The 25,382-nt window shown below is 42.3% G+C and overlaps 1 protein-coding gene across 3 annotated transcripts in view; it reads right to left on the bottom strand.

The window, feature by feature from the left end:
* Positions 1-25,382, bottom strand: part of SLC12A2 (solute carrier family 12 member 2) — a 192,835-nt gene that overhangs the window by 108,563 nt on the left and 58,890 nt on the right. For all 3 annotated transcript variants that reach the window (XM_082258914.1, XM_082258915.1, XM_082258913.1), the window contains exons 2-4: positions 10,262-10,381; positions 1,864-1,939; positions 79-174 (exon numbers count right to left, since the gene is read on the bottom strand). In XM_082258914.1, coding sequence (XP_082115040.1) covers positions 79-174; positions 1,864-1,939; positions 10,262-10,381 — 292 coding nt within the window. The remainder of the gene's footprint in view (positions 1-78; positions 175-1,863; positions 1,940-10,261; positions 10,382-25,382) is intronic.

The raw sequence follows: 25,382 nt of genomic DNA, 5'->3' as shown, positions 1-25,382 counted from the left end.
CAAAGCAATGCAGCGACAGTACAGATCAAACAACCATTTGGAAAACTGACACATTTAAAGTTTATGCAGTTTATTTACCTCCTCTTACAAACCCGTTTGTAGCGATGGCTGAAGTAGACAATCCGGTAATAGTTGTCACCACTGTGGCCATTGCAATGACTACAACACTTAAACCTGTGAAAAAATAAAGTTATAAAGAAAGTTGAAGAAACAAGACAACACATGCACTGCAAATTCAAACCCTGAAATGGACTGGAAATTGATCTGAAAAAAAAAAAGATCCAATGCAATACAAATTCTGGGGGCTTATCCCAACTGAACATTTTATCTAGAAGGCTGTGAATGTGGTAGGAGATGTTGTTCTTACACACTGCCATCATCTTGTTGCTAATGTCATAGAAGAATTCCAAACCAAGCCAGCTTAAGAGGACAGAAATGGATAACTTTGTATGCCTGCCTCAGCAATGTTACAAAACTGAATAAATATCAGGCATCAAAAGCTTTATGAACAATTCCTCCGACACAGAAAATCCAGTAGCGTAGGTGTGATGTGTCTGCCGACATTCAGACTGCATTCTGATCCAAGAAGAACATGCCGTTACATCCCCCTAAATTCTCCACTGATGCCTGGATAGCATTAACAGGCAACACCATGACTCCCATTCTGATGCACAAGGTTTACCCAGTGCACCTTAACACAAATGTTTTTACAGATGTGGGATATAAACTCCATAAGCCAAATGAAACTCTTTAAAACTATCGACAAGACGACACCCAGCAATCTGAATTAAATACAAAGTAATGGTTTAGGCATACTTGTGGATAGTCTGTGCTTCAAAACTCATCTGGGCACACTTGCTATGGGTCACTCACTCTACAGATATTTCAGGTGACGCGACCGCTATGTTTTTTTTTTTTTTTTTTTAATTAAAAAACAAAAAAAAGGCTTACAATTACCTGCTCTGAGCAATAATATTGCACAGGGTGTTCCCTTACCTCTTCTCTAGTGTCTAGTCTCCTGCCAGTGCTGCCCATATTTTCTTCCTGCGGGTGCCCAATAGCAGGCTGTATGCTATGGGGGCACCCGTACATGCATGCTCCCGAGCCAGGCGGTGTGCGTCCATACACACAAAGTGGTTTGGCTACGCCCCCGCTCCCTCCTCACAGGGTTGGACTGACAGCAGCAGGGGTCTATGGCTCCTGCTGCTGCTCGAGTCTTCTGTGAGACCAAGAAGTGAAGAGAGAAGTCCTGCAGACTTTCGAATCACTTTATTCTCTGCTTCATCAATTTAAATGTGATCTAAAGAGATGAAGTAACATTCTGGTGTAGACAAATGCAGTATTGTGAGATATGCCGATATTTACTTCTGTTACTCTGAGCCAATGCAACAAATAGGTGTAATTGTAGTCCTTGTGGATGAAAACCCATGTATGTGTGTGTTTGTGATGCTTATCATTACTTATTTGGATTTCATTTTTTTTTTTTTTTTACAACGCAACGTTGGCCATGTTTCTTTTGTATCACAAATCCTATTTCTTCAAAGGAGAAAAACAGATCCAGCTATCATTTGAACAAAGTATCTGTCATATATAACAAAGCTTTTTTTTCTATTTGCAGGAAATACATCAAAGCCCCCTTTTTGGCAACACCGCAAAAATTACTTTTATATTACTCAGGGTTGTCTGGAATTTCAGAAGTGGGTTTTACATTTGGCTGGCTTAGGTAACCTAAGGCTACATTTAGGCCAACTTTTTTTTTATTGCACTGACGAAGTGATGCTTTGTGAAGGCAGAATCTTTCATATAATAAAACACAAAAAAGAGGCTTTAAAAAAAATAAATGGATAAATAAAAAGGACCTACCGATTCCAGCTTGCCCAACAATCCATGACAACCGGATGAACAACATCACGCCCCATATATTCAGCATGCATCGTACCTACAAACAGAGCACAGAAGCCACAAAAAGTAAAAGGTGTGCCCCACCCTATAGAAAGTGGTAATATTTGAAACAGTTACATGGCCATCATAGATATAACTAAAGCTTAGTGAAGACTTTAACATTAAACTAAATGGGATTTCGGTCGGTATAATCATAGTGACAGATGGGTTTTTAAACAATGATTTAATCAGAACACTGCAGTATCTACAAAAAAAAAAACCTGTTCAGTTCATTGCAACTACTCAAATTTGACCTTCCAACCTGCCCTAGTATAATCACATCTGGAATTCAGTAGCTAATGGCAACGAAGAGCTCTTCTTTAAGACATGAGGCCCAAAGTTATTTCAAGCCACCATTCTACTGTGATCTTGAAATTTGGTTTATGAAATGACCAGGCACTGCAATTAAGAACAATTAGGAACCTGCAAATGCAGGCAGCTGGAAATTGAGCACACATACCAGAAGTTACCCAATTATATTTTCAGATTTAAAGTGGAAAACTTAAAAGCCAAGTTCATGACAGTGGGTAGGGGGTCCTCTCTCTGCACTTGCTGTTACAATTGAAAAACAGTGTGTTAATTTGAGGCTCCGCCAACATGGCTGCATCATTCATTAACAGTTATGTGAATGAATGAACTACACTTACCATCGTTTACCACGGCCGATGACTTATAGTTGTCAATGAACTGCGAGGGTGCTAGTGAGCGTCCTCATAGTTCATTGATTCTTCCGCAAATTCAGTAACTACCTGCCTGTATTGGCAGTACAGGCAGATATTGTACCGAGAGTCTGCAGGATCCTGGCATTGTACCCGCGATCTGCTGAGCGGCAGGAGCAATGCTTTACAGGCTCCAGTGTAAAAGAAAAAAAAAATAATGAATGCACATTTATTGATTTTTTTTTAGAAAAGGTGACGCTATCCTTTAAAAATTCCCCCCCCCCCCCCCAACACCTATTCTGATTAACAGGTGTAAGAAAGATCTGTATATTTATCCATTTTCAAACTGTTCCAGTTTGGTCACGTGATCCGACTCCCCGTGTCAGCCAGTGCGTGAGGAGAAAGCACAGACAAGGCATGGGCCATAGTAAGCCTGTGGGTGACATCACCACTCCAGGCTTTACTAGCCTCTCTCAGAGTGCTCACTCCTCTCACCTGCAATCACGCTGGCTGACACAGTGACCAGACCAGAGCGGCCTGGAAAATTGGATTTTTGTCTTACCGTAAAATCCATTTTTCTGACGTTCATTGACGGACACAACTCCTGATCTTATTAACCATTTTGTTATACAGGAGTAGGACACTAGGCAGAAAAAAAGCTTGGCTACGCCTATTAGCAGTCCCAGGGGGTATACTCCCACTCTCAACTATAGGCACTCCGTTTTGTTACAAGCAGTGTCAGAAGAAATCCAACACCACAAATGGGTGGGTGCTGTGTCCATCAATGATCATCAGAAAAATGGATTTTACAGTAAGACAAAAATCGCATTTTCTCTTTCGTTCATTGACAGACACAGCTCCTAAACTTCTTAACTATTGGGACGTCGCAAAGCAGTGTTAAACAAAAGAGGTGGGAACAGCAGAAAAAAATTCCCCAAGGCTAAACCATAGCCAACCAGGTAACATAGCGCTCAACCAAGAACAACTGGAGCTAACCTGAAAAAACAATACACCCTCAAAGAGGATCAGGTCCTCTAAACAGCAGCCTGCAAAACATGGCAGCCAAATGAAGCATCCGCAGATGCCAACACATCCACTTTATAAAATTTTGTAAAGGTGTGCAAAAAGACAACCAGGTAGCCGCCTTGCAAACCTGCATCACTGATGTCTGATGACAGAAAGCCCAAGAGGCCCCAAGCGCCCTAGTAGAGTGCGCCGTAACAAGGAAAGTAGTAACCCGACCCTTAACTGAATAGGCTTGAAACACCATCTGTCTGATACATCTGGAAATGGTTGCTGCAGAAGCAGAAAACCCCTTTCGAGGTCTCTCCGTGAGCACAAATAGTGAGTTTGACTTCCTAAAAGAATATGTAGCTGCCAGGTACACCCTTATTGCCCAAACCACATCCAAGAAATGCAAGGCAATTTCCTTAGGATGTTTTGGCCTGGGACACAGGGAAGGCAACACAATGTCTTCATTCAAATGAAAATCAGAGACAACCTTTGGAAGGAACGACGGACAGGGGCGAAGAACCACCTTATCTCTGTGAACCACCAAGTAAGGTGAACAAGAAGACAATGCCTCCAGCTCCGACACCCTGCTCGCAGAAGTGATTGCCACCAAAAAGGCCACCTTCTGGGATAACGTAAGCAGGAGAACATCCCTAAAATTTTCAAAAGGAGGTTTCTGGAGGACTGAGAGCACCAAATTGAGGTCCCAAAAAAAAAAAAAAAAAAAAAAAAACATCTTCAAACATTAAATAGGACAAAATTACAGAATAATTCAATGTGCATACTATTCATTCGCTTTGCATAAGTCTCTATGAGCTTGCCACATTACTTACCACTGGGATGTTTGCCCATTTCTCTTTGCAAAACTGCTCCAGCTCCTTCAAGTTGGATGGTTTGCACTTGTGAACAGCAATCTTTAAGTCTGACCACAGATTTTCTATTGGATTGAGGTCTGGGCTTTGACTAGGCCATTCCAACACTTTTACACGTTTCCCCTTAAACCATTTAAGTGTTGCTTTAGCAATGTGTTTGGGGTCATTGTCCTGCTGGAAGGTGAACCTCCATCCTAGCCTCAAATCACGCACAGAGTGGTACAGGTTTCGCTCAAGAATAGCCAAGTATTTAGCACCATCCATCTTTCCCTCAACTCTGACCAGTTTCCCAGTCCCGGCTGCTGAAAAACATCCCCCATGTTCTTTGGGTGATGTGATGGGTTTGCGCCAGACATAGCGTTTTCTTTGATGGCCGAAAAGTTCAATTTTAGTCTCATCAAACCAGAGCACCTTTCTCCATACATTTTGGGAGTCCCTCACATGCCTTTTTGCAAATTCAAAAATGTGCCATTTTGCTTTTTTTCTGAAAGTAATGGCTTTCTTCTGGCCACTCTGCCATAAAGTCCAACTCTATGAAGCATACAACTTATTGTCGTCCTATGTACAGATACTCCACTCTGCTGTGGAACTCTGCAGCTCCTTCAGGGTTATCTTCGATCTCTGTGCTGCCGCTCTGATTAATGCCCTACTTGTTTGGTTCTTGAGTTTTGGCGGGCGGCCGTCTCTTGGCAGGTTTGCTGTTGTGCCATGTTCTTTCCATTTGGTTATCATAGATTTAATGGTGCTCCTGGGGATCATCAAAGATTTGGATATTTTTGTATAATCTAACCCTGACTTGTACCTCTCAACAACATTGTCCCTTATTTGTTTGGAGAGTTCCTTGGTCTTCATGGCAGTGTTTGGTTAGTGGTGCCTCTTGCTTAGGTGTTGCAGCCACTGGGGCCTTTCAAAAAAGGTGTGTATATGTAATGACAGATCATGTGATACTTAGATTGCACACAGGTGGACATCATTTCACTAATTTTGTGACGTCTGAAGGTAATTGGTTGCACCAGAGCTTTTTATGAGCTTCATAACAAAGGGGGTGAATACATACACACATGCCAATTTTCTGTTTTCTATTTCTAAAAAATAGTTTTATGTATGTATTTTTCACTTCACCAACTTAGACTATTGTGTTCTGATACATCACATAAAATTCAGATTAACAAAACATTGAACTTAAGGCTGTAATGCAACAAAATAGGTAAAAAGTCAAGGGAGTAAATACTTTTTCAAGGCACTGTAAGATTGGCCCTTGGGACAGCAGATCTTACCTGAGAGGAAGTCTCCAAAGAAACATCGGCGTACCAAGACGGAGGAAACCCCTCCGGATGAAGTGACCAATCCCCCTGGTCCAACACCTGTCGACTGGGGTAATCCACCTGCCAATTTTTCACCCTCTGAATGTGTACAGCAAAGATGGCTGGAACTAAACATTCTGCCCACCTTAGAATGCCGGCTACTTCCCGAGCCACCAGGACACTTTTGTGCCCCCATGGTGATTGACAAAGGCCACAGCCATGGCATTGTCCAATTGAATTTGCACCAGACACCCCTGAAGACAATCCGTCCAATGATCCAGACAAAGTCTGATCATTCAGAGCTCCAGTATATTGTTCAGCAGTCTGGACTGAGCAGAAACTTTTCTGAGGATGCCTCCCCACCCGGACAGGCTAGCATCTGTGGGGACCACCGTCCAGTACAGGAGGAGAATGATTTGCCCTGGCTAAGTGCTGGAGAACAAAGCCACCAGATCAGGGACTCTCTCGTACCCTGGCTCAGCAGGATCAGATTGTCTATAGACTGTGGTATCTTGTCCCATTTGACCAGAATATCCCTTTGCAGAGATCTGATGAGGAACTGTGACAACGAAACTGCCTCGAAGGCAGACACCATCAGGCCCAGCACCCGCATGCAAGTCCGACAGGATGACCGTCTGATGGACAACAGAAATTGAATTGCTTCCTGCAATTTCTGGAGTTTTTCCAGAGGAAGGAACACTCTAAGGCCGAGTCCAGAGTCAGACCTACAAAGTCCAGATTTGTGGCCGAAACCAGAGCAGACTTCTGAAGGTTCAAAATCCAACCAAACTCCTTCAGAGTTTGCAGAGTAATCTCCAAGTTGTCCACCAGAGCAGTCGAAGACCATCCAGGTACCCTAGTACCACGATCATCCCCCCCCCCCCCCGGCACAACAATGCCAGCACCGGTGCTAACACTTTCGTGAAGACCCGAGGAGCAGAGGCGAGACCAGAGGATAACGCCACAAACTGATAATGCTCCTCTCCCATGACAAAGCGGAGGAAGCGTTGGTGAACACCACATATTGGAATGTGAAGGTAAGCATCCTTGATGTCGATAGAAGCAAGAAGATCCCCCTGATGCAGGGATGCCACTACCGCATGAATGGACTCCATTTGGAATGTCTGCACCTGCACCAAGCAGTTTAGCGCCTGCAGAAGAAAGGTGGTACTCCTCCCCCCCTGTGAGACCCTTAATGTCATTCAGGGAAGCTCCAAACATCCTCCATTTTTAAAGTCTCACGCACAGATGCAATCAGTGCATCCACCAGCACCTTTTCATGCGTGGCTAAAGGAGCAGAGAAATCATCCTCCTAGCTATCTGAGAAATCAGAGTGTGTGGACCCAACAGGGTGAAACATATTCAGGATCTGATGAGACAGATGAAGCAGGTGAAGGCGGGGAACGATTTTTGCTAGCTTGTTTCCCCAGGACCAAATCCACCTTGGACGCCAGAGACTCCAGGACCGCTGTCAGTGCAGTAAGGGATTGTTTGGACCCGGAGGGCCCGGCAGTCTTTGAGAGGAGATCAGGTAGGGAAATGTGCTCCAGGCACTCCATGAGTGAAAGAAAAAGGGGGACTTCCAAAAAAAAAAAAAAAAGTGTAAAAACACTGCTAGGGACATCCCCACCGTGCTGGCAGCACCACAGGTTGCCAGGCACAGAGCATCAACCGATCCTTTAGCAGAGAGGGAGAGGACCCCACCAGACTCATCACCCACAGATCAGACACCGCAGCACCAGGCTATCTGCACACACAAGCGGCGATCAGGAAGAGAAAGATCCAGGGGGTAAGGAGGGGCTCCCACTGCCATAATCACTGCCTATATATGCTTCAGCCATGGCCACCGCTATTAGCAATCAGAAACCACGGAGGCTAAACAAACATGGCCGCTTAAACTACAGCACACAAGGCTAAAAGGAAAATGCAGCAACACGACACCAGCAGAAAGGGGGGCCTAGGCATGAGCCCCCATCAGGTACAGCCCCCTCCCAAAAGCCGATCATCCGGTCGCCGGTGGCGTGCGCCCCCCAGCTCAGCACCCCAGACCGACCTGAAAAGGTGGTATTGGAGACCCCATGGGGGAGGGGGGGCTAGGCAGATGAAGGAGCGAAGTGTCCACAGGGACCACAGAGAGGGGGGGGGGACGCTACATGGAAAGGAGGAGAACCGGGAGTCCGACCGTCCCAGGGAGGGGCCCATGTACACCCCAAAACCCTCTAGGGGGGAAAGCTACTTATCATACCAGGAACAGGGTGGGCACCACTCCAGACAGAACCACCTCTCCATCAACATGAGGGGTTGTCGGCCAGGAGGAATGCTGCGACACTGCGAGGCCAGGTTGTATGCAACCTCGCGAGATGTTTAATTTGCAGGCCAGCCCCCATCTAGTGGGGCTATGTCGCGGCCGACCTAGTGCGGAGCGGAGGCCTGTGCATGCTCACTGGCCAGACTGGGGTGACCACTGGATTTTAAAAATATCCAACCCATCGCCTAGTCCAGCAGTTTATTGTAGATTCTCACAGGAAAAATATAAAAATCCATTAAAAAGAAAAAAATTGCCAGGACCGAAGATCCCAGCAAGGAACTAGAACCTTACTCCTGACTAGGCAAAAAAAATTAGGCAGCTACAAATGCTGTAGCTGCTGACTTTTAATAAATAAGTACTCACTAGCCTAGGGATCCTAGAAGAAGAAAAAAAAAAAAGTTTCCACTAGTGATAGAGGAGGGGGAAAAGGAGGATATGTGGTACTTCCTTTTTTAAAGTGGTAGTAAACTGCATTTTTAAGGAAAAAAAGAAAAAAAAAAAAAACACCATGAGACGATTGCATAATGTGCTAGTATGCATCGCAGCTGTGCGCTGTCACCCGGTCTTCCTTCCAGGTTCGTGTCCTCTGGGCCGTCTGATTGGTCAGGCTGCAAAGACATCACTCCCATGCATGCACGCGGGAGTCAAGGACTGTGGCACGGAGCTCTGAAGGGACAGCACAGATATGCTGTTCCTTCAGAGCACGAGGTGGTGACATCACTGGCTGCATGCAGTGTGAATATCTCCTAAACAGTGCAAGTTTAGGAGATATCCATAGTACCTACAGGTAAGCCTTAATATAGGTACAACTGTTAAAAAAAAAGGGTTTACTCACTTTAAGTGAAATTCCACTTTATTATTTGATCCCCTGCAGATTTTGTAAGTTTGCCCACTTACACAGAAATGAAAGGTCTATAATATTTATCATAGGTGTATTTTAAATGATAGAGACAGAATATCAACCAAAAATCCAGAAAACACAATACAAATATTATATTTGTTATATTAAAGTAACAAACATTTTATACTCACCTGCTCTGTGCAGTGGTTTTGCACAGAGCAGGTCTGATCCTCCTCTTCTTGGGTCCTCGGTCAGCGCTCCTGGTCCCCTCCCTCCTGCCAAGTGCCCCCAGAGCAAACAGCTTGCTGGATTTATTCACCCTGGACTAGCAGACCCAGCAAATTCAGTCCATGAGCTGACTGTGGTATGCTAAAAGAAGTTTTCAAGAGACCCAAACTTTATTTGTGGGATCTACAAGTAACATTTGCAACATTGTGTCAAAGTTAATTATCTACAATTAGAAAGAGACTGTACCACACATAACCACATGGGAGGTGTGCCATGAGAAAGCCTTTGCCATCCAAAAAGAACATTAGAACAAGCCTACAGTTTGTCATTGAATAGGCGAGGACCAAGCCTTGAACAATGTGCTGTGGACAGATGTTAAAAGGAGTTGCTCTGCCGCTTCAGGGTCTGAAAAGCTTGCAGCCATAAAGTCAGCTATGAATCCTGCACCTTATCAAAGTGCGCTAGATGGGAATGTGAGGCCATCTGTCTTGTATTTGAACTGCACGTGGATCTTTCAACTCAAAAATAGTGATCTCACTAGCAAATCCACAGAGGAATGGGTGAGAAAGAAGAAATTAGCTTAGTCCAAGCTTTTATCTGAATCTCACTGAAATGTTTTGGTGGAAATGAAAAGGTTTGTGCAGTTTACGTTCATCTTCCAACTGCAGGAATTTTGCATGGAGGAGTGGTCAAAATTAGTCATGTCTGAGACTGGCGAGCAGCCATGCAAAATGCTCCAAAATCTCAGGAAACTTTTTTACCCAACAGATGCCATTGGTGTCGTACTGAGCAAGTGCGAGATAAAGTGCATGATGTCATACACTTCATCTCTCACATGCGTAGTATCACATTTTAAAATGGATGCATGGGAACAGGGACCCAGGCAGCAACAGAGGTGGGACAAAATATGTAAGTGTGAAGAAAAAGTCATAAGGATATAGATTATTATTGTTTATGTCCTCCATTTTCAGATATAAATGTTTAAAAAGTATAAAGGGTTGGCCTCTATTGTCTTTAATCCCAATAGTTACACAGATATCTTGTATTTAAATGGATATTTGAGGCTTTGGAGAAACAGCAGCACCAAACGTACTCACCAATACACCTTTGATCCAGCCAAATTTCACCACTCCTTTACTATCCGCAACATGATTGGTCACAGCATCCCCAGTTGGTGTTCCTTCTTCTCCATTAGCAAAACCATCTTCAAATGGTTCCTGAAAGAAAGAAATACATTTGAAAAGGATTGCCAACCCAAGTTTCATTAGCAATTTCAATCATATGAACCCTTTTCATTGCAGGATATTCATTCATCTCCCTTCTGACTCCAACGTGACAAAAGGTAGAACATATAAAGCATGAATAAAATGTACTTCCAAGTCTCACATCATACTACCATATTGTTTTGTTGATCAAGACCCTACAAAGAATGGCATCGTTACAGCGTACAGTATGGTACATGTCAGCTCAAACTATGAGACATGACTAGTCTAGAGAGGTTTACTGAAGGCAGTAGGTTTATAGAGTTCTCTCAATATAATAGGATCTTTTTACATTACCAAGGCCAGCAATGTTATTGCTCGCAAAACGCTTTATATATCTATATCCTATTTACATTCTAGCTGTAGCCAGCCTATACTTATTTTTTACAATATTTATACAGTATATTTGGACTTTTTTTCATATTTTTCTTTATCTGTGGAAATCATATAAGGAGATTTGGATTTGGGTTTTTAAATGGTGTACTTTATCACGTAACTCCAGATGTTTGGGGTTTTTGTTTTCAAATATTAGGTTACCTAGTACTGGTGAAAAGATAAAAACTCAGCAAAGCAAGATTATGCAAATCATTTCGAGGCCAAGAAATGTAATTAATCCCAACTTCCATGACTGTATCTATGTCATAACACCACGTAAAGACAAGACGCCTGAACAAATCCCATGGGATAAAAAACAACTAATGACAGAACAATTTTAAAACCACATTCAGGTGTTCTCTACTGTACTCTTCTCTACTCTACTGTGCCCTTCTTTTGGCATGTAACTAGGATGGCAAATAAAATAGAATCTACAAAAATTAAAATCCTTTTAAAGATATAGAAACATTAATAATCATACAAATAATATATGTTAAGTATCCTCAATTTCTGAAACCAGTTCTGCCCTAACATTAGAGTACCCAAGAGTCCCAGTCAAGACAGAAGCTGGCAGACACAGCTGTTTTTTAAATTTAGTATAGCAATTTAAGGATCAACAGGCACTAATGCAGCGCCTGTGCGTGCACAGACCCCTTTCTCTGGTCTGATCTCTAGGGAACAACAGTCTATGAATCGGCTCTGTAAAATCAATATCTTCACTAGGATTGGTCAGCATGGGGATGCTTGCACAGACTGGGTATGCCCTCTGCGTTGATACTGGCCAACTAATCTCAAGATGGCTGATATTACCTATATCATCTAAAAAAAATCCACTTTGTGCCTCCCTAAATTAAGTTTCAATTTGTAATGAAGGTCCTTTTACAATTTCTACTCCCCTATCCAATGAGAGCAATTTAGTGACCATTAAATAGTAGTAGAACAAAGTGCTAGCGAGTGGCTGGGGTTTAGCCCAGAAGTCAGTATAGCTACATCTTTTTTGTTAGTTCTGGATAGATGTTGAGGAATTAGGATTTCAGCCAGGTTTTGCAGTTGCTCATGCCCCAGTTAGAGTAACTCTCTATATGTCTTGGTGACCACTGTCACCAAGAATGAAAGGGCGGTGAAATTTAAAATGTTAAGCTTCAGCAGAAAATGAATGGGAAGGAAATCCAACTTGGGCACCTCTTCCAGTAAATCTAAATTGGCATTATCCTCACTTTGGAGAGATTTCCTCCAACTTTTTCTTGAGTTTACAGGACAAAATTTAGGACACAGTCAGCAAAAATTAAACTGACCGGGGTTTTAATCCCTCCCCACTATATCTAAAAAAACAAAAAATGATCTTGTAACAAAACAAAAAGGTGTGCAAAGTGATAGTTTGCTTCTCTAAAAACAGGCACAGCCTACATACAAAAGTTTGTCCTCTGCCAGTGTGCTACAGAAAAGAACGCTTGCTCTCTGTGTGGAAGCAGTGATCTCTCTCCAAAGGTCCAACATGAACCCTGCCAAGCTAGATCCCTTTGATCAGGGAGTATGAGCTTTTCTGAATGCAGAGCTGTAACTCTGACCTAAAGTCCACCCTTACACTAAAATCTTTACATCCACAATCTAACAATAACCTATCTAACCCTGTAAAGAAATCAGTATACATACCTTTTTTGAAGCCGATCCGGTCCGGTCTCCAGCGGTGGAAGCTCGGCAGAGGACACAGCCAACAACGGCTGTGAAATTAATGGGGAGTGACGTCACCCATAGACTTACTATGGGGCTTCTGTTGTCAACTGTGTCCTCTGCAACCGCCTACACAGCGAAGCCGTGACTGGGAGCTCAGAATGGGATCGGGTTGGTTCAGCCTCAAAAAAGGCAGGCATACCGGTTTCTTCTTTACAGGGTTAGATAGGTTAGTGTTAGGTCGTGGATGTCTGTAGATGCAGGGGTTTTAGTGTTAGGGTGGACTCTTCCTTTAACTAAGAATGTGCTGGACCACTGCAGAGGGATTAAGGTTTCCACACAGAAAAGAAGGGAGCTTCTCTACAGCACAATGTCTGGGGACAGGCTATTCTACTCAATCAGTAGCTGATTTATAAAGAAAGTGAACTTTGCATGCCTTTTGTTTTTTTCGTCCTTGGATTGCATTTAGTCAATTAAACTGAAAATTAATTTGGGCTTATAATAAGTGCACTTTAAAACAAAGTTCACTTCTTCTTCCAATTCATTTTGGGGCTGTAATGAGCAAACATGGCTAGGGCGGCTATACTTATGGCTCTGGAACTAAATGAACACCGGAGACCATAGCAGTCAGAACAATGTAAGCAAATGTGGAGAGGAAAGGTGGGTTTGGTCGGAGGAAAGGGGCTAAAAGGAAGGGTATTTCTCCTTTAAGACCCCGTTCAGACAGGGGCGACGCGACTTGCTGGGGCGACCTCGGTGCGACATGCATGGACTTCATTTCATTGAAGTCAATGCAAGTCGCCTCCAGGTCGCCCCAAAGTAGTACAGGACCCCTTTTCTAAGTCGGAGCGACTTGTGTCACTCCTATTAGAACGGGTCCTGTATTATTCAATGGCGAGCGACCCACTGCGACTTGTCAGGCGACCAAGTCGCCTGACAAGCCACGCTAGTGTGAATGGGGTCTAAATGTTCTGCAGGCCAACCTAAAGACTAAACATTGTTTATATATTCCATTAAAAGTCCCAAGTTTAATACCTCTGCATTACCATTATGTGTAATGATTGTTCTCTTAACTGCAAAATTATTTGGATCTGAAACCTACTGGACAGTAGCAGACGAAAGTCGATTATATTCCCCAATGGAAAACTTTCAATGAGTGGCAGCGGTATAGTTTAAACCAAAAATGTTGAAGTGCTGATGGAAATTTGCAGCTGAAAAGTGACTTGTTGTACTGTGTATAGTCAGCATTAGCTAAAATTGCAAAATCAGTGAAGAAAATGCATAATCTAAAAAAAAAAAAAATAATAAATAATGTTAAAATGTTTGCTACAAACACCAAGCTGCAGGAGGAAGCAGTGCAGCATGAATACATGACCTTAATGATTCATTAAGCCCAGGGTGACCCTAAATCACCAGCCGCTAAGGTGCCCACACTCACAAAGATTAATAGAGAACTTGACCTCAATCCTGCCCAAATATGGTCTAAACCTAATCTTGGCACGGACACAGGTCATTAAACGTCTACTAAACAGACATGACAGAACATATATAATAAGCCTCCTTTGGCCTAAAATGGCTGATAACAGAAAATAGGTCACATCAAGATGACCAGTAAATATAAAGATAAACCTGTTACTCCATGCTTTGTAAAAAAAAAAAAAAAAAAAAAAAAAAAAGAAGAAGATGGAAGCATTTACATACATATCTTATATGTAAGTGTCAGCAGTAATCAAATTACAAAGTTTCATCTAGTTTTAACTTGCAAGGGTGAGCCCATTTAATGAACAGGGTGCAATCCCCAAGCCCTAAAATGTCAAATACAATGTGAAAGCTTGCATAGTAACAACTGTATTTTCCTTTTCTCCATCAGCTTATCCCCCACAGTTATTACCTTTTGTATCACTTAACTCTCCCTTCTAGATTGTAAGCTCCAATGAGCAGGGCGCTCGGATTCCTCCTGTATTGAATTGTATTGTAACTGTATTGTCTGCCCTCATGGTTTAAAGCGCTGCGCAAACGGTTGGCGCTATATAAATCCTGTATAATAATAGTAGTAGCTTGAAGTCTATAAATGTAAACACAATATACCAAGGAGCTGTGTAAAGTACAATATGTCCTGCAGTGTACCGTGTACACAGTGAAATATAGAAGTATAGCAGGGTGTGTACATAGCAAAGACGTGTGAGCTATACATGTACAACACAGTGAACAGGATCAAGGGATGTGGAGGATATAATGTGTGCATAGTGCAACAGAGTAAAGCATATAATGTAAAGCCAAATGCAAGAGAAAGGTACACTCTGACCTAGTGCAATACCATAAAATATTTATTGGAAAATTGTTAAAACCACATCATGCATTTTACTCACAAGAGTACGCTATGTAAAAGCAAAAACCAAAAAAACAGTTCCTTCAGCTGTCCAGAGACTGCAGGACCATGATCCTTAGTAATGACAGGCGAACTTGAAGGTGTCCATAGGGCTAACGCGTTTCGAGGGGGGAGCCATCTGAGGCTCTGAGGAAGAGGGTTTACCCTCGTAATGCGTTAGCCCTATAGACAGACCTATGGACACCTTCAAGCTTGCTTGCCATTACTAATGGGCCATACACACTATAAGATTTTCTGAAGACTTTTTCCTTTAGACTTACCAAAACCATATAATATGAGGTCAAACCTAAACACTTTCAATTTGTATGCAATCTGGCAGGCCTTTGCACTACATAGAAAAGGTAAATCTGAAGGAAAAAGTCTTCAGAAAATCTTATAGTGTGTATGACCCTTAAGGCTCATGGTCCTGCGGTCTCTGGACAGCCGAAAGAACTCTTTTGGTTTTTGCTTTTACTCTTGTGAGTATAATGCATAATGTGGTTTTAACAATTTTCAAATAAATATTTTATGGTATTGCACTAGGTTGGTGCGCCCTTCTCTTGTTTTTTGCTTTCAGTTTGTGTGGATGCCCATCATCCTGAGAGGGTAGCAAGACTTCAGATGCCAACGATCTAACCATTGCCTCTCTGGCCCATATGCAACATTTGAGCGCAGGGGACACTTACTTGTCTTTTTCTTATAATGTACAGCACAGTAATATACTTTGCAATGGCTGCAGCATTGCAAAGTATATTACATACAGCACACTACAAAAGTATTTAATGTACAACGCTATGTGGTTTATTTACTAAAGGCAAATCCACTCTGCACTGCAAGTGCACCTGGATGTGCAGTCGCTGTAGATCTAAGGGGAAGATCTGAAATGAGGGGAAGCTCTGCTAATTTCTATCATCCAATTATGTGCATGCAAAAATGCTATTTTTATTTTCCTTGCATGTCCCCCTCGGATCTACAGCGACTGTACTTCCAAGTTCACATCCAAGTGCACTTGCAGTGCAGAGTGGAGTGGATATGCCTTCAGTAAATAAACCCCAATATACAGTGTAGCAATGTGAATTATATAATGTGCAGGCCATTTTTCAACTCAATATGCAAATTTAGACTGTAACCTACTTTTTATACTGTTATACCTCCTTCTGTGTTGTGTCTATTTTCTACTTCCTTCACCCACCCGCTCTTTTTCAAATTTTGTGCCCCTTCAATATTGCGCCTTTTTGGTCTCCCCCCCCCCCCCAAGCAGTGTCCTGCTCCTGCATTACGACCATAGTGCTCTTATCCTTCTTCAAGAGCCCACCCTACAGTGTCCCTCTCCTCCATATAATGTCCTCCCCTTTCTATACTGCTGCTCTTCTTCCCCTCCTAAGTCCCTACTCAATAACCGCTTACATTCTACACGGTCTTTCCTCTTTTACACATTCAGAAACCTTACCTGTCCTTTCCCCCCCTTGTTGTGCTGCCCCAGATCCCTGCCCTGATCTTTAATGATGCCTCCAGTATGCCCCAGGCTGCAGCTCCATGTGAGAAGATAAAATATCCTCATCGGTATAGTGGTGGCCATTTTTTTGTAGCTCATATTAAAGAAGAAGTACAGCCAAAGCTCATTTGGCCGTACGTCTTCTGTGGATCACAGGAGTGCAACTAGTTCTGCACTGCGGTGACCCGTTTTTAGAAGACAGCGGGCTAAACTAGAGATAGTCCAGGCTCAGCAAGATTGCAACAATAAAGTCAGGATCCACCTATATGCCTGGACCAGCACCTGTCTCAGCGAGCCGCTGAGAGTCTGAGCCAGCCACTCCTGCCTCCACCACAGCCCAGTGCTCCAGTGAGCACGGGGGGGGTCAGAGCAGAGAGCTGTAACTGACAGTCACCAGCTCTCTGCTCAGGTGTTTGATCGCTCCGTTCTCAGTGTTGGAGCCGGCAGGGGACAAATGCTGCATCCAGCTAGGTAAGTATAACCCTGCAAAAACCCTGATTCTCAAACTTATCTTTTAAGCCTTGCTGCTTATTTTGCAAAAAATAAATAAAAATATTGCTTGATATAATTTTCCCCAAATTACAGAAAAAGGAGGGAAAGCCTGACATGCCATCTCTAATACTTATGTAAGATACATGACTAGGCATGCTGCCACCTTGCTGACTCTTCTTGGAATATATAATGATTTAGAGGAATTGACGGAACACAGAAGCTTCTCTTTATTAATTGTATTATGGCACTTTAAAAAATGAAAGAAACCTCTTAAAAGATATTTATGGGAAAAATACACGGTTTAGGAAGAACACGGCCAATTAGAACAAGTTCTTCTACAAAACACAACAATTTTATTTTTATAGTGTATTTCAGGGCAACATAAAAAAAAAAACCTTTAATATTTTATGACAATAAAACGTTTTGGGATATTAAATTCAATAGACGAATTTGACAAGCTGTGCCACTCACACAAATCTTTAGCCCAAAAAAAGAGAAGAGCTGCAGCCGCAACATAAGAGCAGCCCCATTCTGCCTGTGATTTTACAGTTCAGGTGGCTGGTTGGGGGCCAGTAAAACAGCTGCTTGTTTTTACTGCCCCCTGACTGCCCATCTGAAGGAGACCTATTTCATGAGCAGTTGTTCCTAGTGTCAGGTTTTTGCTTTCTACATGTTTACATATATTTATGGACCATCCCAGGTATAAAATTAATATTGACCAGAATTAAAGCATTATTAAAAGGCAAACCATTTTTAAATTAAAATAATAAACATGTTATACTCACCTGCTCTATGCAATAATATTGCACAGAATGGCCACAAACCTACTCTTCTGGGGCCCCCTGCTGGTGCTCTTTGCTCCGCATACTTTGTGCCTGCCCCCACAGCAAGCGCTTGCTATGGAAGCAGAAGTGCAGACTCAGGCTGTGTGTGTCCGTTGAGACACACGCCGCTGACCTCATCCCCAGCTCCCTCTTTACAGAATTTGATTGAAAGCAGCAGAAGCCAATGGCTCCCACTGCTGCCTCTGTGCCTGTGAGGAGAGACAGAAGGAGCACACCAATGCTGCTCCCAGGCACAGCACTGGATTGAAAGAGGAGCCAGGTAAGTACTGGAGGGGAAATGGGGGGGGGGGGGGGAGCAGACACTGGAAGGTTTATTACAATGCATTATGGCAAAAAGTCTTAAGCCTTTTGATTCAGCACACCACAACAGTGTCAGGTTCTCATGTGGCCCCTTGGGAAAAAAAAATCCCCCCCGACTTAAAACTACATATTCCACCGAAATATTTTTAGTTTTGACAAGAATAGAGAAGGGTTAAAACCACTGTTAGGGTGTTTTTTTTTTTTTTTTTTTTTTCTGTCTGTGCTCCAAAGGGGAAATTTCACTTCATGCATTGGAAACACAACAGGAAATTAGAGTATTCTCACTTTGGAAAGGTGTGCGTGTGTGTGTATATAATATATATATATATATATATATATATATATATATATATATATATATATATATATACACACATATATATATATATACATACATACACACACACACACACACACACACACACACACACACACATATATATATATTTATATATATATATATATATATATATATATATATATATATATATATACACACACACACACACACACACACACACACACCTTTCCAAAGTGAGAGGAAATCACGGATTATATAGTTGTCACCAGAATAGCAGTTCACATTGAAAACATTTACCTTCTATTTTTGTTCTGGTGCCAACTATAAAAATTTGGGATTTGCCATCATAATAATCATAACAGAACAAATAGATGTGTGAATCTATCCATTGGGTCACAGACAACAGTATTAACTTTTGGCTGCACAAACAAGCTTCTGAAAAATTATTTATTCCAGAATTTATTCTACCGCTAAATCTAATCATTTTTTTAACACACCCATATGCTATCTGGAAAAAAAAAAAAAAAAAAAAAAACAGTTCCCTGTTGATTCCTATGAATTTTAATGACAGGTCTGCTTTGAGGTATGAATAAGCACAGTAAAAGCCAAGAATGATATGAATATTTCTGTTGCGTATTTTACCTGGCTTTTCACATATCGGTTAGGCTGGCTTCCAAAAATTATAAACAATCTCAACTTTTTATACAGAGACGTCATTCTACGCATGTAACCGCTGTTTGCAGTGTCTGCAGGTATTATTGTTATTGATTTCTGCCAAACCACAGTAGACCATTGGACCAATAATGGTTAGAAGATTTTACCAGTGAAAGAGGAGAGAACTGGGAGTGGAGTATGATTTATACAATGTAGCTTGCTTAACATACTGAAAAAATATTTAAAATCGTCAAAACACAAAAAGGATAGATTTGTAAAAGTAGTTAATGTGACTTTCACTAAACATTTCTTGGTGGTGAATCACTGTCATTTAAAACATCAGGAAGATTCACTAATAGTGAATGTTTGTTAAATGTCAGATTTTTTGGGTTTAAATATACCCAAAAGGTTTCAAGTGGAATTAAGAGTCGGTTCACACTGAGGCGACACGACTCTGTACTACTTTGGGGGCGACCTGTGCATTCCCATGCACCACGACTTCAGAGCGACGTGCAGGGACTTCACATAATGGAAGTCTATGCAAGTCGCTCCGAGGTCGCCCCAAAGTAGTACAGGACCCTTTTTCTAAGTCGGAGCGACTTGTGTCGCTCCTATTAGAATGGGTCCTGTAGCGGTCAATGGACCACGAGGGAGCGCGACTTGTCAGGCTGAATAGTCGCGCTAGTGTGAATCGAGACTAAAGGTTCAGCTTTTTAAAAAAACAAGAAAACAAACATGTTATACGCACCTGCTCTGTGGTCTTCTTGGGTCCCCTGATGGTGCTCCTTCCCCATGGCCAGTGCCCCCAAAAGCAAGCCGCTTGCTATGAGGGCACTGGTGCGTGCTCGCCCCCCGAGCCCTGCTCTATGTTTCCATAATACACATAGAACTGTGGCTCGGCCCCGCCCCCCTTCTCTCCTCATTGGCTCACTGGCTGTGATGGAAAGCCTCAGCCCATGAGGTGAGGTAGTCCTGGGACAGTCGAGGCTCTCATGTACATCGCTGGATCGAGAGGGAGCACAGGTGAGTACGGTATTACAAGAGGCTGTGGGGGGGGGGGGGGGAGCAGCACACAGAAGGTAAAAACCTTCAGCCTTTACAACCACTTTAAAGCTGGCCATACATTATACAATTTTTGTTCAATTTCCTTTAGATTTACCGTCAACTTTGTAGTGCAAGGGCCTGCCTGATTGCATTCAAATGCAATACAAATGAAGTGTTTAGGTTTGACCTCATATTATATGGTTTTGGTAAATCTAAAGGAAAATTGAGTTATGCACCATTTAAATATGTTAGTGCCCATTCAGAATGAATAGCTTGCTTAACCAAATGCATGAACATGTTCAAGGTGGATTTGTTGAGCAACACACCAGTGTCAACTGACCCTAAGGCCCAATTCACACCTGAACCTTTTGTAGCTTGAAGCTACAAAATGCTGGAGTAGAAAAAAAAAAATCAATGCTTCTCTATGCAGATGGTTCACATCTCCACTCCAAGTTACCTGAAGCCAAACACCTGAAGCTCAAAAAAGTTCTGGACCTTTTTTTTGTAGCTCAAATTGGGCAGATTTAGGCATTTTTAGCACGTTTTTATTCCCATAGAAACACACTATTTGTGCATTTTTATATGCTTTTGCGCGTTTTGTCACGCGACTTGGATAGTTTTTCTGACCCAGGAAGTGGAAGAATAACATAGCAACAAATGATGAAACAGATGAGCCATTATCTATTGGCTAATAATAAAAACGCCCAAGAGCAAAAATGCTGAATAAACGCGCAAGAAAACGTGCCAAAGTTGATCATAAAAATGTGCCAAAATCACTCATAAAAACGCCCAAAGACGCTACGTTCAGGTGTGAATGCAGCCTAAAAGAACAGATGACAGAGCAAAAAGCTGTTCTAAGCATAGAATATCAAATACCTCCATTTTTTTTTTACTCACATAGAACACTGATAAAAGCTTTAGTAAACAGCATAAGTAGCTCTGTTAGGTACAAACACTTTTTATGTTTACTATTAAAAAGCACAAAAGGATAATATAAAAACCCTAAAATGCAGATTTTAAATTTGTTCAATATGGCATGGAAATCCCTGAAACCTACGCCTACCAGAATTTTTATTACATTCGTTTAATGTAGAATGTTCTTAGCAATTAAAAATAAGTGTGGAATAGTAGCTAACCGCTACTGCAGGTTGCACACTGCTCATCATTGCAAGAATCCTGAATATAATAAAAGACAAAATGTGTGACTCATCCAGGGCTGAAAAAAACCTGGACTACACCAGTTCCCAGAACATATGGATTACACATCAATAATACATAACATCAAGTAATCTAATGCCTAGGAGATATCTAATGAGATGGTGGAAAATTACAAGGGAAATGAACAACTCATATTATATTCATATTTTAGATTCATTGTTAAAATAAAAATGTCCTAATGGTCTGGAAAATAGGAAACCATTAAAAAAAAAAAAAAAAACACACATTGAATACGTGTACCTCTGGTCTCCTATTTTTTTGATAAAGAAAAGTTGATAAAGAAAAAATGAGAAAAAAAAAAGACATACAGATACACTGCCACCTTTACCCATGCAGTGAAAATATGACTCCCTATATTCCCCTTAGATTCTTGTTCCCCGGCACCCGCCGAGAATACCAGGCACTTTCAGGTATGGTGGAACATGTGATCTGCTTCCCTGCAATGGTGCCCGGACCTAGCAGCCAATTGTAGGCCTGAGTGCTGTCACATGTCATGTATGTCTGTGTTACAAGGTTGTCAAAAAACTACAAAAATATTTAAAGCGACTTTCGCTAAAATAAATCTTTAAAGTGATATTTTGCCGCTGATTAGTCTGGCTAAATAATCTTTAGCATCCAATACATCCAGGAGTGTCAGGTCTCGAATGTATCCCACTCTACCACCACAGGATGCTTCGTAAATTCACCCGCTCTGCTTGTCCTGGTGACCCTTGTCTCCTGGACAGAAAGTGAAAGAAAATCCAAAATACAGTTGTTACTAGAACAAGAAGTTAGAGCTTCCAATGGGGATAATTGCTCCACTGACAACTTTATATGGCTCTTCTCCTCACTTTGAATAGATTTCACTTTCATTCTCTATTTCATCTTCAGGACAGAACGTAAAGAGAATTTTTCCCAACAGGACTTAGAAAAAAAAAGTCAGGGATAGTAAAGCCTACCTCCCATTTTTTATCCAAAACTATGAAAACTGTTGGGCTATACATACTCTTTAAAAGAGATGTATGGGATACAACAAAACCAACCTACAGGCTCACTTATGTAGATGAAGCATCAATTCCATGTTGCAGCTGTCCCCTGCAGGCTCCAAGTCGAGAACAGAGAGATCAAAGTCCGCTGATTGCTCTGTTCTCTGGCCCACTCTGAGCACAGAGCGGCGACTGCCCTTCCAGTGCTCACTGGATTCCAGGCTGTGCAGGGATTCGGAGTAGGGATGCACCGATCCGATATTCGGATCGGATATCGGCTCCGATACTGGAAAGATAGCTGGATCGGTAAACTTTAGCAGACCCACGGGCCGATCCGGGCGTCGCTACTCTCCAGGCTTCTGAACCTCCCTCAATCACTTCAATAGGAGAAAAAAACCTTTTACTCATCTAATTCTACAGTTGCAGGGATTCTTCTTCTGTTTATAGGGGGGAGGGAGGGGGGGGGGTCGTCTTTCTTTCGGTATCCACATCACTGGCTGTGTGATGTGGACATTTCCTAGGTATCTGCCGATACCGATCCGAAAGTATTATTTTGTTATAAGCTCACAAAACAGTACTTCCGGATCGGAATTGGGATCGGCAATTTCACAAAGCAAAAGATCGGGATCGGGACAAAAAAAGTTGGATAGGTGCATCCCTAATTCGGAGTGGATGGCTCAGGCTCTCAACAGCACGCTGAGAGGCTGAACCAGCTGCCACCAGTCAGGCATGTGGGCGGATCCTGACATTATTTGGATCTCTGCAGAGCCTAGACCAGCTTTGTGATTCCATAGTTCTCCTTTAAGCAGGCAAAAAAGTTCATAATTAATAAAAATATTTCAGTTTTGTATTTAACCTCTTCCCACCCATGCTACAGCCAAAAGATAGCTACAAACGCAGGCTTTCCAGTTCTGGGAAGGTGCACAGATATCCTCAAAGAAACCTACATCCGGCGTACATCCAGCGTTCTCTGACTGCGGGGTCACAGCTGATCACAGACGGCAGTAAAGGGCCAATCACAGCTGGTCACATGTAAAGAGACTTGCCGGTTCTCAGCAGTCCTTTTCTACCACGCTGTCCCTGTGCGAGGGAAGGAGAGTCGTTAAACGGCAACTACATTGCATACACCAGGGTTTCTAAACCAGGGTTCCGTGGAACCCTAGGGTTCCTATAAAGGTTGCTAGGGGTTCCTTGGGCATTGAGTAATTTCTGCCTCTCAGATAAGTTCCCACTGACACCATTGATCATTTTAGCTATCTGGAAGGAGTTAATTCTTCACAATGACCACAAGTGTAAGTAGCATTCTTCCCACTGACAATCACACTAATGTATCATGAGTTGTAGATCTAGTGATTTTTATCAGGGGTTCCCTGAAACCTGAAAGTTGATTTTTAAGGGTTACTCAGTGTTGGAAAGGTTGAGAAAGGCTGGCTTACATGGATAATCAGGGCACTGATTATCAGTGAAGCCCCATCAGTGCCACCTATCAGTGCAGCCTGATTAGTGCCTCCTCAACGCACATCAGTAAAGAAAAATTATTTGCAAAATTTGACCGAAACTAAGAAAACTTTTATTTTTCAAGATTTACAGCCTTGGAAAAAAAAAAAAAAAACAACAAAAAAAAAAACATTTCTGTTTAAATACCACAAAAAGAAAGTCATCAGTCTCAAAAAATAAAAATGTCATTGGGGTACAGTGTTGCATGACCATGTAATTGTCATTCAAACTGGCCTGGGCAGGAAGGGGGTGAAAGTGCCCAGTATTGAAGTGGTTAATGATTTTCCTGGAGCTCAGCTTTAAATGTATAGGCTGAATTAAAGCAGACGAGCTTCTAATGTATGTCATGTTCATATGACTAATCACAGTCCTTGCGGGCTTTGGGTATTATTCAGAAAAAAAAAAAAAAAAAAAAAAAAAAACGCTTCCTTTTTTTCCCCATCAATATTGCTACAAAGAAGCTTTAGATGAATATTTGGGTTCTCGGAATGCCACGTTTAGAAAGAAAAGCTTTAGAAATTTCCATGAACAGGATAGACATGCGACCATGTCATTTTGATCCCTGATGCGTTAAGGTCCATTTAAATGAGGACTTCCGGAAAACGCTTTCTTTGGACTTTCCCATGGGAAAGACATTGTTTCTCTCTCATAATGACTTTGTGACGAAACAAACTTTCACTGTGACAGCGGTAGTTCACACAGAACATTTTGCGTCATATAAACATAAGTAGCATGAACTAAATTCATCTTGGTCTAATAAAAATCACAGGACCTACTATGACCCAGACACATCTACTATTATCAACTGTAAATGCAACACACAAGGAAGATTTATCAAATAAGACACCAAACAAGAGTGGATTCATAAAAGCGTTGTGCAAGACTTTCTTTATGGAGCTCAGCTAAACTGCGGATTACGACCCTTCATGGATCCTAATTCAGAGGATAGTGAACATCACCCCATTAAAATAACTTGAGCAGCAGGTATCTATATAAATAATCATAAAGTACTGGTGTATAATTGTAAAAATATAGTGCAAGGGGTTGTATAGTTCCACCTGTTAAAGTTATGTACCGTATATACTCGAGTATAAGCCGAGTTTTTCAGCACATTTTTTTTGTGCTGATAACGTCCCCTCGGCTTATACTCGAGTCAACAAAAAAAAAAAAAAAAGTTCCCGGCCGCTCCGACGTGTTAAAGATTTAAAAATGGCGCCGCCCGGCGAATACATGTCACCGCGCATGCGCCGCTGCTCGGGACAGGCCGGGAATAGCCGAACTTATACCAGCTTTCCCGAGCGGCGCATGCGCAGTGATGTGTCGGCGCCGGGCGGCGCCATTTTTAAAATGAAGGCGCCTCTGGAACAGGTAAGTGAAACACAGCCGCACTAGTATGCCCGCAACCCCGCATCCTCCTGTACCATGCCAGCCACACTGCATCCTCCTGTACCATGCCAGCCACACTGTATTCTCCTGTACCATGCCAGCCACCCTGCATTCTCCTGTACCATGCCTGCCACCCTGCATTCTCCTGTACCATGCCTGCCACCCTGCATTCTCCTGTACCATGCCCGCCACCCTGCATTCTCCTGTACCATGCCCGCCACCCTGCATTCTCACCCTAGGCTTATACTCGAGTCAATCATTTTTCCCATCTTTTTGTGGTAAAAGTAGGGGCCTCGGCTTATACTCGAGTATATACGGTACATTCACCTTCACTCATGTGCGCTC

This window comes from Pelophylax lessonae, assembly GCF_965119305.1.
Source record: "Pelophylax lessonae genome assembly, chromosome: 1".
Taxonomy (NCBI): domain Eukaryota; kingdom Metazoa; phylum Chordata; class Amphibia; order Anura; family Ranidae; genus Pelophylax; species Pelophylax lessonae.
This window is presented reverse-complemented; position numbering and strand designations above follow the sequence as displayed.